The sequence below is a fragment of the Eurypyga helias genome, unplaced genomic scaffold (assembly GCF_000690775.1).
Source record: "Eurypyga helias isolate BGI_N326 unplaced genomic scaffold, ASM69077v1 scaffold6165, whole genome shotgun sequence".
Classification (NCBI taxonomy): domain Eukaryota; kingdom Metazoa; phylum Chordata; class Aves; order Eurypygiformes; family Eurypygidae; genus Eurypyga; species Eurypyga helias.
This window is the reverse complement of record NW_010251982.1, coordinates 55694-71114: the sequence shown is the minus strand read 5'-3', so window position 1 is coordinate 71114 and position 15421 is coordinate 55694. Positions and strand designations below refer to the sequence as shown.

Sequence of the window (15421 nt, the reverse complement as noted above, 5' to 3'; positions counted from 1 at the left end):
CGGGATGGTGCTGTAAGGCCGCCCCAGATCTCCCCTTCTCCAGGCTAACACGCCCATCTCTCCCAGCCCGTCCCCATTGCAGAGGGGCTCCAGCCCTCGGAGCATCTTCGCAGCCCTCCTCTGGATTTAATTTAAAGCTTTCTATCTCCCACACCCTCTTTTTGTACTTGCCAGGATGGCTGCTGTACATTGCCACCTACAGCTAAGCCTCTCACAGTCTTCGCAGCCCTCCTCTGGATTTAATATAAAGCTTTCTATCTCCCACACCCCCTTTTTGTACTTGCCAGGATGGCCACCTACAGCTAAGCCTCTCACTGCCTGCAGACATTGCACTGTTGCAGGATTCTCACCATCTACTGAATAATTTCTCCTGGAAAAGGCTCTTTCAAAGCTACTGCCACCACGTCAGTTGGATTCTGAATGTACACAGTTAAGACGTGAAGTCCAGATTAAAGCAGTCCTTCCCTCAGGCTACCTCACCATTTTCGTCTGTTCCTACCCATGCTCATTTCTCCACATAAAGCAGGTTCACAAACACTTTGTGTATGTAGCTTTGTAAAAGCTGAATTTAACCTGAATTGTGAAAAAACATTCCCACCAGGATGCTGGCCACACACATTTTATCCCATGGTACAAATGAAAAACGGGTAGAACAAATCATACTTCAGCATTCTCAAGGACAATCCTTTATCCCCAAACCTTCCAAAGATACTGCCTGCAGATACCAGCTGTTCTGCACATAAAACGTGACACTTTCCATGGCTTTTGATTGTCACTCCTTGGCCTCAAAGCCTGCCACCTTCTAAACCTGCTAGGACACAGGGAAGCGGCCTCACCAAGAATGCTCGTCCCAGCACTGCACGTTTCTGCCTGGGGACTTCAGTCACTTTCCATCCTGTCACCTGCACATTTTCACAGAGATTCTCAGGGCTCAGCACTTGAACCTGCACGTACACTGCCAGTCTCTGCGCGAAACGCAAGTGAAACCGAGGGTGATCCGCAGCGTCACCTGGATGCGTTACCTCAGCACGCTGCCCTGGCCCGCACCCAACACTGGGGAAGACACGAGGAGAAAAGATGACCCAGAAGAAAACACAGGGAAAGCTACATTTGACCTGAACTGCATAAATCACTCCGAGGAACGGAAAAAACTGCTTATGGCAACTGCTGCTACATCCCACAGCTTCAACGCCCAGGATACCCATGTACAGGATGACCATCAGCTCTCCCAAAGTGAAACCCACATTCAAATCTGAAGTTGCCCAGAGAGACTCCGTGTATTCCAGCCCACCTCACTTTACCCAGTGAGACTGCCTGCAACCAGACACGTTCTGCTGTTCACAGAATCTCTTATGGGCCGGGAGTCTGGAGAAAATTTTCAAGATACAGAATGGGAGGGAACTCAGATCCCAAATGCCTCCATCACCTTTCCACATTATCAGCTGACAATTCTGTTTGATGCTCCCCTGAGAAAAATGCCCCCGTGTACTTCTTTCTCAGGCTTCACATACAGAGGCTTGTGCCAGAAGGTCCCTGTCACCAAGGTATGAATGTTTTTCAGGTACCTGAACGTTACTTGGAGCAAATGTTCCTAGAATTGCTGAACCACAGTGTCTCCAAAGATGTGAGGATGCCAGATGTTCTTGCTCCTGGGTGGTATCAAGAGTGGTTGGTTACATAAACTAAGACATTTTAAACAAAAAGGAACCACCAGCTTTGACCGGTTTAAAACATTTATGTCTGTTCCTGGGTAGAACCTGCTTAAATCGTACCCACCTTCTGTACCCTGTGATACCCACTTCTCACCTTATTTACTGCCAGTTTTGTTAAACGTTAACATTCATACAAGTCAAACACTTGTTCATGGTTTGTTTTTAAATAATCCTTTTATTGCTTCCTCTTCACTTTTCGTTATTTTTCTGTCACTGCCAACCACTTGAGAATCTGCTGTGATTTATCTTATGGGAGTTAAAACTCCTTTTTCCCTTCATGTTGCTTTCATGCTCATTTTCTACAAATGCCTCTGTGTCAAACACTCACCTGGAGCAGTACCTGTACCTTTACCGGCCTTGTAATTTTCTTAACTGCTTCCAACACCCTACCTCTCTTCTTACCTCTGCTCATCACTTAAACACCTCTGCCAGCGCTCTGAATGGAATTCAATACATGGAATGAAAGCCCAGGGCAGAAGTTCGTTTGTGCCTCTTCCTCAGCCTCAGGAGAAGACGAACACCCACCATACTATTTGTTGCAACTTTTCTACACGCAAGCTCTGGCATCTCGGGTGCCTGCTCCCGAGCCAAAGGCAGCTGGCCTCCCAAAACCCTGCCAGCCTCCACAAAAACCCAACAAGGAAACACAGCTGTGGCCAATGCAGAGTGCTAACCTGTGTGCTCACCCTTCATAGAGGATAACAGAATTCCTTCTGAGGGCTGAAAGCAGCAAAGTAAACACCATATTGACAAGCTGGTTAGTCTTTCCAATCCCTTCCTACCAGGCATTTCATTCTGTCAGCACAACACCCACCTGCCAGTAACAGAAACAATCACGCCTAGTTTTCCATTTGGGGAACAGAAACTACAGAACACTTTGGGTCATATGTGCGTTCAATATTCCTGCTAATTGAAGCACCTCTGAAACAGGAATAATTTAGGATTTAGTACTATCATGCCTAAAGGGAGAAATAAAAAAAAAGTGTGGATGCCAAGAATGCAAGACATTTCTATGCATATGGCAACTATAGAAGTCTCCATTCAGAGGGAGTGAAATTCCCTCAGGTGTCTATATTTAGGATCAAAGAACTTTTTAAAATACAGAACTTGGAGTCTCCAAGGGATAAAAACTACAAAACTGTCTGTAGTGAACTTTGTTTAACCTGAGGTTTTGTGCCAACTTAAATACACTGCAGCTCTCCACTTGAAAGGAGGCATTACCCACTGCGTGTTCTGAAATGCATGGAAAAGCCATTACAGGGATAATCAACAGAATTATAAACCAGAAAAGCAATAAAATGACAAAACCAGACACAACTCCGTTTACTTCTCAATTCAGTCAAGCAGGGTTACTTGTAAAGACATGAGTATACCATTAAAGATGGTTTATCTACCCACTCACACCTTAAAAGCTACCTCATCTTAAAATCTAGGGCAGATTTTTATTTAAGACACTTTGAAAGTCAGGTACCCAAACACCAAACGGCTCTTCCGCCCGTTTCCGCGCAGAAGACGGGCCCCTCCGGCGCAGGCTGCGATAGCTGCCAGCCCCGCAGAACAAGCTGCGACCATGGGGACCCCCGCGGCACAGCTGGGTCGGGTGAAAAGTTACACAGTGAAAATATACTTTAAAATAGCTGCCCTGCAGAGAGCACCAAAGCAAACTGAGCTGTTGTTTCACTTGTGTTCTTCTTGAGCAACTGGAATTATTTCTCTCCCACTATTTTTTTCTTTACCCACGTTTCACACACCCTAGACACGACCATAAGTCATGGAGATGGGAGAGTAGAAGGGAGTAAAAGCCAAAGTTCTACGCTGTAGAACTGCTGTACGCTGCTGTTGCAGAATTAAGATCTACCCTTTGGAAGGAGGATTAATCCAGGAGTTCCATAATGTACCAGCCTCCCGAAAGGATCTAATTCCCTCCTTGTTCTGAAAGGACAAATACATAATCCATATAAAAACTTTGTGAAAGGGAACCGCATGAGACTTGCATCACAGACATTTCAGATATATCAAGGAGATGGAAAAAAAAACTACCTAGGCAGACAGATAAACAGTCCATGGGGTGGTTTTCAAAGGTATAAATGGGAAGCAGGCACTCGGCTCCCGTTGAATTTTGAAAGGAGTTCAGCATCCAACTGCCCTTCTGCCTTTGAAAAATCTTCCTTCACAAAACCCTTGGTTACAAATGACTCCAAAGTTCAAAGAATGACCTTGCCCTTGTGGGAAACGTAGGAAGGCTCGTGCCTTTTAAAGAAAGATTTATGGGCCTGTTGCTGCAGATGTGACTGCGGTGAGGAAACAACACTTTGTAGAAAGGAAGCTCTAAAGAACATACTCTATTGGGTGGAGTGGGTGGGTCACAAGAGACTACAACCACGAGTAGAAGGTGTGGACACAAATACTCGTGTGCACAGATGGCGAGTGCCTTACAGAAGCTCAGCGGGTCTTCTACCGGACCGCTCGGGTAAGCTTGTATGGGCACTGCTGACAGCCACAGAATCACCTGGCGCGGGATTAAGACAGGAACATCATCAACATGGGATCCTGTTTGAATGTCCTGAAATTGCCCAAAACGGGCTAATACTGGGAACAAGGCAATTATGACAGGAGGTGTATGTCATCTTTCCTCATGGTCAACTGGCTGGGTTAGATGTGCTCACCGCTGTGTGCTCGGTGACGCACCGGGGATCTCTACGGCAGTTTAACCGGGTTGATACCCTCAGCCTCCAGCTATCTGCAATGATGCAAACCCTGCATTTCACCTTCCTCACCTTCTGCATTACCTTTTCCCACTAATGTAGGGAACAAGTACATTAACTCGTATACAAACAAGTGGAATAGGTTGTGAAATGATGAACCACAGAAATACACACCTACAGACTCACTGGTTTGGAAAATTAATATAATTGGAAGCAAAGAATTCTCAGAAAAACACATTTTAACAACATGTCCTTAAGTGAAGAAAGCATTATTGCAGTTCTACCCAGGATCGCAAAGTTCATTTACAGTACGTGTCGACACACCTCGCATGTAATAAATCTTTCAAGACTTTTTTATCCAAGCCAACATGTTTGTTTAGTATCGAGCACAGCACTGACCATGACCAAACCCACTTCCTATTTCTGGCTGATGTGTCAGACCATGCCTCTCTCAGGCACTAAAGAGAGTTATTTTCACTGATAACACTGATATAATTGAATTCTCTCAGTCGCTATCAGGGAAGAACAAAAGAATGTTCACCATGCAGAGACTTTGGAATTAAGCAAAAGATTAGCAGCAATCTAGGAATTCCTTAGTTTGTTGCTATGTGGCATAGGGGAAAAAAACCCCAACCTTCAAGCATAGGGCGTAACAACTGATACTCACACCAGCTAACCACTTTCCAAAAATAAAAGTTAACAACTCTGGTAATACCAAGTAACCCTTTAAATACTCCGAGTTCCTATAATGCTCTCCCTATACACATATAATGTATGTGTCTATGCCTATGCACAAATACAACTTTGCTCCTTTGCAGTTAGGAGATGGCACCGCATTTGAGCAACACGTTACTTCTCACTAGCAAACTACTGCTCTCCATCTGCGAGATGTACGTCTGTCACTAACGGCCTCGAGAGGGTCCACTGCTGCCTGCGGGCTTCCTGGCACCCCTGAAGTGTACGCAGAAGCACATCAACGCTTCAAACGCAATGTTTACAAAGCAAACGGCATATAAAGCAATTTAAAGATGGTCAATAATTCCCTTTTACTTGTTTCCTGAATATTTCTTACTTATTGTTTTAGCAAATTTAAACCCAGAATTATTACCTTCGCAGCAGAGTTTGATACTCCATGTGTGACGTTCCTTATGAGACCACCAACGTTGCCGTATTTGATAAGCCCAGTAACACCTTCTGAGACGTCATTCAGTAGACCCATAGGGTTGCCAAGGAAATCCACGGAACCCAGAATCCTTGCTGCCTGACTAAGCAGCTCCTGTAAAAAGCAACAGGAAGAGTCAAGTATCGCTCAAGGATTACATGAACACAAGCAAGGTTGATCAGAAGGAAAAAACACAACAAAAGAGCCGCCCACAACAAACGCATACACAAAACTCGATAGTCTTACTGAAGAAAGGGTGTTACTGAAGAAAAGACCACACAGATACCAGTAGGATCAGCAAGTTACACCTTAAAACACAGTGTATTCCTTGAAGTGCATGACGCTGTTTCAGTACGCCAAAGCAGCAACACAGCACACACACCTGAGTAAGTAGCCAAGAGAGAGTTCCCCCACCCTCAGCAGAGAACCCCCCAGTCAACAGTTCAGCCTTTGCCACAACAAACTCCCGATGACGCTTACCTCTTGAAAGTGTTTGAGAATGTCATTAATAATAAACTCCTGAGTTTCGTATGGATGGACCCTAGTGAAAGGATCCAGATTAATCACAGCATCTTCAAATCGGATTAGAGGAAATCCCAGCGTGCTTTTCAATGCCTAATTAAATAAAAAGATATTGCTACTTTATTTTCTCTCTCTACCTCTCATGCACAGCCCCCAGATGAGCCCATCTTTAAGTGCACAAGCACGTGAAGCCCCCAGATGAGCCCATCTTTAAGTGTGCAACAAAGCACAGCCACCTGAAGCTGCTAGAGTAGTTTACCACTGCTTTGATGTAGAGGGCAATCACTCCATAAACCTCCTACATGTAAGCAATGATCAATTCCTAGGCTGCATTTCTTCAGTACCTAAACACTCCCTGATGGAAGCTCTTTCCACACTTCACAGGAATATTTCAAAACAGAAAGTGTTTGAGATTCCACGCTTAGCACTTGGCTATAACTGCGCTAACGTCCAGTTAAACCGAACCCTAAATCAACCTCCTTGATCGGTAGTGGAGACAAAGCTGGGTGTTTTCTACCCTGCTGAAGCACTATGAATCGGTTAAGTGTCAGGATGAACTGGAATAACACATAATTTCCTTTTTAACATTGTGTGGTGTACACAAATTCTTTAAACCAGCTTTTCCAATTATATCCACGGAAGAAAACTAAGGCAGTAATTAGCCCATCGGGCCATCTGTACCCTGTACTGTCTGTACATGAGAGCACACATTTAAGGTGAACAAGCTATACATCTATATATACACAGACACAAATAAAATAACGTTGGAAAAATGAACAAGAAAAGGAATCTTTTAAGAAAGAACGAGATCCCTTCTATTGCAGGCCTTGGCAATGGCATCTGCGCAGTCAGTAACATCAGAAAATCTGCGGGCAAGAAGCCTGCTACTCGTGTTCCAGCTTTCCACACTCATCACTACGGCACGCTGGTACTAAGTCATGGGAGCTCTTCTGCCATCTGCAGGCAATTAGGCAAATTACAGGTCTGACTTCAGTGGGCGAGTACGAGAGGACCTATTTATTTTTTCAGCAAATGGATGACTAACTCGAGTAGCCCTCATTACTCACTTGGGTAGGAAATAATTTCCTGTTTAACTATTAGATATTATATAAGGCGACTCTGTTAATACTGGTACCTAATAAAAATAATCAGACTACCCCAAATTACCAGACAGCGATGTCCAAGCCAGAAACATTAAAGGTAATTAGAAAAACTTCTACAAAGACCGTACTGTGATTATCCTCTCCCTCCTACCCTGAACCCTCCTGCGCTACAAAACTGAACACAACTCTTCCTGTGCAAGGTAACACAGAACTGACTGGGACTGTTACCACTGCGGGGAACGTATCCACCGCGTTTTCCTTTGGGAGCAGTGCTGGTGGCTGCCAAGACATTCCCATATGCAATCATATACCAGAGCCGGTAGGAAATCCAGACAAACAGTGGCCATTCCTAGTTTCTTAAAGGCACTGACCGCTGCTATCTCTCTGGATGATCAGCATTTTTGTGCGGAAGCTAAAGCGCACACACGTTCAAGACAGCGCTGATGGCGAGTGGTAGGAATTTTACAGCTAGCTATTGAACTGTCCTCCTGGGCATGAGGATTTGGTAAAAGCAACACAAGAATGCGGGATTGATGATGCTCTGGGTCATCTTGGTAGGACTCGGTATACACTCATCCCACAACACTAAACTTCAAAAGCTTGCACATCTTAATGGTCCTAATATCAAGGGCACAAAAAAGCCTGGTAACTGCCTCAATTTTGAACACACAAGTTAGATAGGCAGCAGCTGGGTTCCCTCGCAGTGGGGAAGGGGTTTTATGGGTTGGTTGGTTGGTTGGTTTTGTTTCCTCCAAGGTGAGGGAGTTGAAATTAGTTATATTGGCTTAGAGGGAACTGAAATATTGCTGACTGTTGCCACCTTATGTCCAGGAAGGTCCCAACATACAAGTTGGGAATGCTGGATGACATTATCGTCATGCTACAACAGGGAATCCTGGATTCACTTAAACGACTGTGCCAGAGCACTTACTACCACACGAAAAGGACCAGATTTTCCACCTGTGTACATTCATACTCAATCTGAATTCACTTCAATATTGCACCGAGTCGCAGAGTGCTCATGCAAACCCTCCCCGTTCCAACGAGGCAACATCTTTTTGATGAAAACACCCAGACTTGTCCTGCATTTCTCCGCCCTAAGTTGAGCTGTATTTTCCTACACCCTCACCTCAGCCCCTCCTATGCGACAGTCACTCCCTGCACGGCTCTTTACCACAACTGTGACTAAGAGCCCTTGCAAAGGGCAAGTTAGGAGGTGAAGTTGGCTGCGCTCCAACTCAAATTACAAACATGAAAGAATATTACGGGAGAGACTATACATTATGCAAATTAAATAACAGAAGCTATTGGAGCTTCTATTATTTGTGACTAGCAGAAGAGTAAATGGAAATGAGCAGTAGGAAGTTAAAGCTTCTCTTCCCTTTTCCTCCCACGACAGAATCCCTTCACTTGAAGCACACGGAGAATGCACCGGCGTACCTTGAGATCCAGCGGTAACTTGTTGGAAGTGAAGACGCTCAGCTTGATTTGAGGCACACTGATTTTCAGATTCTCAAAGTAGTATCGCTTTTGCACTCCCCCTTGTTCAACCACCTTTTCATGGAGGTTCTCGTCGTACTTTTCAACCTCTGCATGCAGACAAGACACAGGGATCAGAACAGATGACATATGAACACGGTGTAATGAATGGATACTTCGTAAAGAGTTAATAAGCTTCCTTGTACAAATAAGAAGTACGTGTGACTGCTAGTATAGCCAGCAAAATTACTCATGCCCTGTGACATGAAGTTGACCTTCAAGGCTCAAGAGGTTTTTTTCAGATCTCTAAAACCTGAATGAATTTGTAGCTAGATTAAAAAAAGTCATCCAAGTTTAAGTTATCTGAGCTGTTAATCCCACTTCTAATGCATCTCTGTCAGCATACAGAAGCAAGGCGATACAAGCATCGCTGCACAGTGTTTCCTACTGCGTTGTCATGGTCTCACAATGTTTTCTGCTGCCTCCTCTATACTTCCTCACATGCTCAAATATCACTATCACGTACAAAGCAAGCAAAGGTAACGACCTTGTCAATTATGACGACAGAATTAACAAAATGCCTCCATGGAAGACATTCACTAAACGAATTTATATACAGAGTGAGCCAAATTTGCTTGGTACTAACGGGTTCACATGTTACATGCCAGAGCATCTCGGTGGTGTGAGAAGGCAAGGGGAAAGACGAAAGATGACCATGTCTAATTGTGCTGGTTTTAGTTACACTTATGAACTCCAGGTGAACAATTAAACATGTTGAACGGAAACGACAAAATAATTTGCGTCTGAATCTTGGACGACATCATCAACGTCAGTGGATAAACTACAAATGTATACAGTAAGTAGGCAAACAAAAAAACAGAAAAAGCTTCACAGTAAACCAAAACAAAGGATAGATTAATAAACAGCATAAAAGTGAAACTCAACTTTTTCTTCATCACTATAAATCTGAGTCTTTAAGTTCTTTGTGAAACTGGGAAATGTAATATTCCTATTTTTTCAGAGACAATTCAGAAGATACCATGGAGCACCATTTGCAGGCTTGCCCACAGGCGGCATCATGCCAAAAGTAGCTTTTCCTGCAACAGTTACATTATTATATAACCCTACACACCCTTCTGCACAATAAAAGTGACTTTTTGAATTGCCACGCCAAAACTGACATTTCAGGAAGTTTCCAAAGTACAAATAAAACCTACAACAGAAGGATTAGAACAACATCTACAAGATTAGAAGATTCAAGAGTTCCGTCTTGCCTCACTGAATGGAGGAAAACTTGCACTGCAATTAAAGCCAGGGGTACAGATGCCACAACTAAAAGGTCAGACAGACAAAATTTTCCTTCAGTTAAGCAAGAGGAACTGCCCAAGGAACAAATGAACAGAGCTCCCATTTCTCAGCCTTGGGTTTAAATAAACAAAGTGGTTTGCTAAATTAATAACACAATTTCTTTTATCCCAATTTAGATGAATCCAGATACAGAACTTCAGCCGAATCCCCAACTCCTTCCCTCAGCTCAGCCACCATGTTCATGACAACAGCGCGTTACATGGGTCATTGCCTGAATACTGCAACGAGCACCAACAGCTTCACAGGGGCCACTGAGACATCAGCTTTCCATCGAGCAGTGGAAGTTTCCAAGCAGCTGTTTGCCAGGTAGGCGTTTTGAACTTACTTTATCTGCCCAGATTGTAATAGCTCTGTATACTGTACAACTGGTCTTTGTACTGTACCTGATTCAGAGTGATCATAGCCAAAGAAACTCAAGAGCTTCAGAAGCAGCTTCTCCTCAATCTGAACTGTGAACTTTCGAGCCGTGACCATCAGATGCTACAAAGAGAAACAAGTCTTAGTTTAGATCATTAACATTAGAAATATGATCCATGTAAGCTACAAAATAGGACAATGTGTTGTACTTCAATGGAATGGATTCGTAGGAATATTCCCACCTTCAAATTGTCTTTGGTAGTTTTCTTCAGTTAAGGTTACCTACAGCTAGCGGTGATTGCTTTAATTTTTTGGAAGGTGTTGTGCTTCATGACCTAACACTGACACTTCAGAATATGATGCTCGGCTGTTTTTCAAAACAGCATCAAAATACATGGGTGAAGATCACAAGTGAGCAAATCTGTCTTGATAAGCACCTCAGTTTTGCCCTCAATGCATACCACAGTCGGTGGATAAATCCCCAAACGACATCAGGAGCTGCAGTGCACAGAGCAGGGTGTACGCTGCAAGACAACCGCATATCAGAGAGAAGTAATAACCTTGTACACAACTCCTGACCAGTGCAGCGTAGATCTTCTGGTTCACTCTGCTACAACGGTACCTATCAATTCTGAGATGAGAATTTTTAAAGGTAAGGTCACAGACATGAAGAAACAGGGGTCTGGCCTAATTTGTTTTATTTTCTAACATCTTAGTAGCCTGTTCGTCACTGTCCTGTAGCTTTAAACACCATGAACATGGGAAGGTGGATATAGCATCCTTTCAGCCTCAATATTAAATCAACAGAGTGTATTTCACAAATAATTTAATTCAGGCTAGTAATTACACTAGGAACAAGAAATATCATTTAAACAGAGTGCTATCTGCATGGCACAATCAAAAGATCGCGCCTTACCTTGTATATATCGGTCAGAGCGTTTTTACTGGGAAACTTCATGGCGTTTATTTGCACAGCAGGACCAGTCTCCACGGGCTCATTTTCACTCATCTTAGGCGTCAGGAAGAGCATAAAAGGCCGTGTGGTGCCAATAAGCTGGTTGTCCACCTACAGAGTGGACGAGACAGACAACAAAATCCGAATAGGTGCCAATAAACAGTAAAATTGATCCTCTTTAACCAAGGACTTTTAAAGGCTTTCAGAAACACAGTCCCTGAGGCAGGGAGATACTGAATGTACCTGGCGATTGATCAGCACTGAGACCATACCAAAATAATATTCAGGCACGTCCTCCAGTAAAAATTGGTTACAGCTACCCACAAACAAAACCTGTAACAAAACTGCTATGTTCTCTGTAATATTTATTTAACACAAAAACACAACCAAAATTATTAAACAGCAGCAGAGTTAAGTTACTCCTGCATTTGAGTTTGAGTGACGTGTATTTAAGCTCCATCTGTACCCACAATTCCCCTTCCAAGGAAATCTTACATATTGGGAACAGAATTCTAATAATTTAGAGGTTTTTAGTAGAATAAAACCAGTCTTTACAGTATTCGGCTTAACTTGTGAACCCTGAATTTCAAAGACTGAGCTGAAAACAAAGGTAAAAGCAAAACTCTGCAAAGTAAGAAATAAAATCTAGCTGGAAAAATGTAAAAGGTTTATATTTCTCTCATCTACGATTCAACGATTTAGAATATGCTACTGCCAGAGTTAGGAGACTGCTTTCAACGGCTGCTTTCTGTTACATAATGACAAAGAACCAAGAATCACAAGGGAGAAAATGCTCTGACTTGTTTACAAAATAAGAAAGATCCTAACTTGCCTAACAGCAATCACAGCTTCAGAGCGGAAGGGGTTGGAAGGAACCTCTAGAGATGATCTAGTTCAACCTCCCTGACAGAGCAGGATACCCCAGAGCAGATCACACAGGAACCCGAACCATCTTCCTGACACCCACCCTTTAGATATTGATAAGATCCCCCCCTCAGCCTCCTCTTCTCCAGCTGCTCTCGCAGCCTTTCCTCATGCGGAAGGTGCTCCAGGCCCTTCATCATCGCAGTGGCCCGGCGCTGGACCCTCTCCAGTAGCTCCTTGTCCTTCCTGAGCTGAGGAGCCCCGAACTGGACGCAGCACTCCAGGGGAGGCCTCACCAGCACAGAGCAGAGCGGGAGGGTAACCTCCCTCGACGTGCTGGTCACGCTCTTCTTAATGCACCCCAGGATGCCACTGGCCTTCTTGGCCGCGAGGGCACACTCCTGGCTCATGGTCATCCTGTTGTCCACTGGGACTCCAAGGTCCTTTTCCCCAGAGCTGCCCTCCAACAGATGACACCCCAGCCTGTACTGATCCATGGGCTATTCCTCCCCAGATGCAGTACTTCACACTCGCCCTTATTGAATTGCATTTGATTTCTCCCCGTCCGCTCTCCAGCCTGTCCAGGTCATGCTGGATGGCAGCCCGGCCTTCTGGCGTGGCAGCCACTCCTCCTAGTTTGGTGTCGTCAATCAGTGGCACGAAATACAACATATCACTGTCTCAAATACTGCTAAGTTGGGAACAATGAAGAAAGGAAACATCGATGCTAACTGAAACTTCTCTGATATTTAAGAACTGAAATCTCAGTGACAAGCTCTAATGATTTTTCAAACCTGCGATGACAACAAAACCCAGAGAAGACCCATGAACAAGTACCCTTGTTTCAAAACGGCAAATACCTGTATGTCTTGGACACTGAGCTCTAGGACCTGACTTGCTGACAGTTGCGTGTAGTGGACATTAATTCTTGTGAGATTTGCAAACACCAGCTCCTCAGGAACTTTGTTGATCAAAGATAATCCTATTCCACCTTCCAGTTTCACAAGCACCTGAGAAGAGAGTATTTGAAGAGAGGAAAGAAAAAAGCTCACAACTCACTAATAAACCAACACTGAACACATATTTCTGCAGAGAAGTTATGTTTGTAGACTCATCTCCAGGGAGGCTGAAGAGCTCATTAAGGATTAGTCTTCAAATAAAGATGTGTTAAGACACATAAACCCAACTTGTAAGAATGAGGATATTTAGCAGGAAAATCTGCAAGTTCATAACAAGAGCTCATCGTGGGGAAAAGTTAACGACCGCCACCCACCCCCACTAAAATCTAGGAAGGGAATGGCTAAGAGACAGACACTCGTTGTAGTATCTTACTTCTAATTCCTGCTCTGTAGTGGGATTTTTTAGCTTGCGTAGATCTTGTTCCGTAACTGAAAGTTCATCTGCTTCGCTGGAAAAACGATCATTTCTCCGTTGGTTAAAATCTGTTACCTGATAAACAAATACATCACTTCAATGATCACTTTCCTATTTATAAATAACAGCTGTATTGTCCCAATTTACAAAATGGTCTTTTTTTTTTTTTAAAAAAGTACAATGACAACTTTTGTTGTAAATATTTCTCGTTTAGGACATTGCCCTCCCCCTTCTTATCATTATAAAAGTAACTTTTTGTGAGAATTTAGAGATGCGATACAGAAGGCGGTGTTTCAAGCACCAGTAAATAGTGAAACTAGATTCTGGTGCAGGAAGGAGCTTCACCTGTAGAACTCTAGTTGGCCCATCCGGGATGACTCTAACAGCTAGTACTCCTGACCCAGGCCTCATCTTTTGGTTTACAAACTGCTGTTCAGGTGGAACTGGCCCCAAAAGGTCAAGTGAAGTATCAGGACCAAGAACAACTTCTGCTCCATCATGAAGACCTTGTATTCCTCCCTTTGCCTGAAGAAAGAAAGAAAAGGAAGGAAAAAAGGTGATTGGTAAAGGCTTCAGGTAATTACTTACAAAGGTTAACTTAAAGGTGTATTTTACTTCCCTCTCCTTACTCTTCAGAACTGACAGCAAAGCAGTCCAGCCGCATTTCACTTGATATTACTAAAGCTTCTGGTAATTCATGTTTAATCAGCTTGGGAGCTGGAGCAACAACCAGTATCCTCACTACACGTTCAGAACCTGAAGCTATCATAGCATAGTCGAACACGGTCAGCCCTTCCTGATGGCATTTTCAAAGTGACAGGAAGCTTTTCAAAGGATGAACTCTGGATCTGCAGAGGAGCACGTGGATCCTTACTGAGTCGGTATCTCAGAACAGCAACACGGGGTTTTTGGTTGCTTCAGGCCAACAAGCGGTAACGTAGTAACCTGCAGTAATTTGATGATAAAATGGATCTGTGCAACATCGCGGGACTGAGCCAAACATTTTTCTCCAGATTTGGTTTTTGGTATTAGAACTGCAACACAGCAGCAGGTGGCAGAGGAACACTACACTGCTTACTGCATCTGTTCTGGAGGCTGGAACCTTTGTGCCTACTACATTCCTTTAAAATTAATCCGAGCAGAACTACAAGTAGAGTCTTAAAAGGTATTGTGAAGCCTCAGGACTATTTTCCATACCTTTTCTTCTTTCCTTACATTAGAACCAGCATCAGAAACTTCAAAATTGGTTTTGGCTGGCTATTTCCAGTTTCACAGAGGACACACACTGTCCTGCTATTACAGAGTGAGAACAATGGCCAAGGTTTTCTGTCACTGCTGTCCTGTTTTAAAATGAAGAAGTATCCAAAGCACACACTTTGGGGGAAAAAAACCCACAACCCACTGATTACAAGGACTTTAGAAACAAAAAAAAGGAAGGGGGTGTGTGTGCCATCTGCAGGGGTTTCAAAGTCATGTTGTCATTCTGTACTTTACTGATCATTCCACATCCACTGTGCACATGGAAAGACTCACTTTGACCACGGAACTAACATATTCCCTATGAAGGCACTTTTCCCACTGAAGTGAGGTTGATTTCTGCTGACACAGCTGGCACAATTTATTTAGCAAAATAAAACACTGGAAATGATACCATGATTTATTACAAACATACTTCACTCTTTCAACAATACACAGGGTAACTTACTCAAATTTGTTTGTAAGCAATGCATAAATACGGTGGAAACACTTAAAAAAAGAAGAGCATCAGAATTCTTTTGATGTTTAGTTCTAGAGTTTGTAAAAGCAATCCAGGTTTCTGT

The 15421-nt window shown here is 43.5% G+C and overlaps 1 protein-coding gene across 1 annotated transcript in view; it reads right to left on the bottom strand.

Annotated features, from left to right (window-relative positions):
- Nucleotides 1–15421, bottom strand: part of LOC104510053 (vacuolar protein sorting-associated protein 13D-like) — a gene marked incomplete at its 3' end in the record, with an annotated part of 79040 nt that overhangs the window by 10333 nt on the left and 53286 nt on the right. Inside the window, 8 exon segments of the mRNA XM_010152186.1 lie at nt 5526–5693; nt 6060–6194; nt 8645–8793; nt 10435–10531; nt 11325–11474; nt 13088–13237; nt 13560–13676; nt 13947–14126. Coding sequence (XP_010150488.1) covers nt 5526–5693; nt 6060–6194; nt 8645–8793; nt 10435–10531; nt 11325–11474; nt 13088–13237; nt 13560–13676; nt 13947–14126 — 1146 coding nt within the window.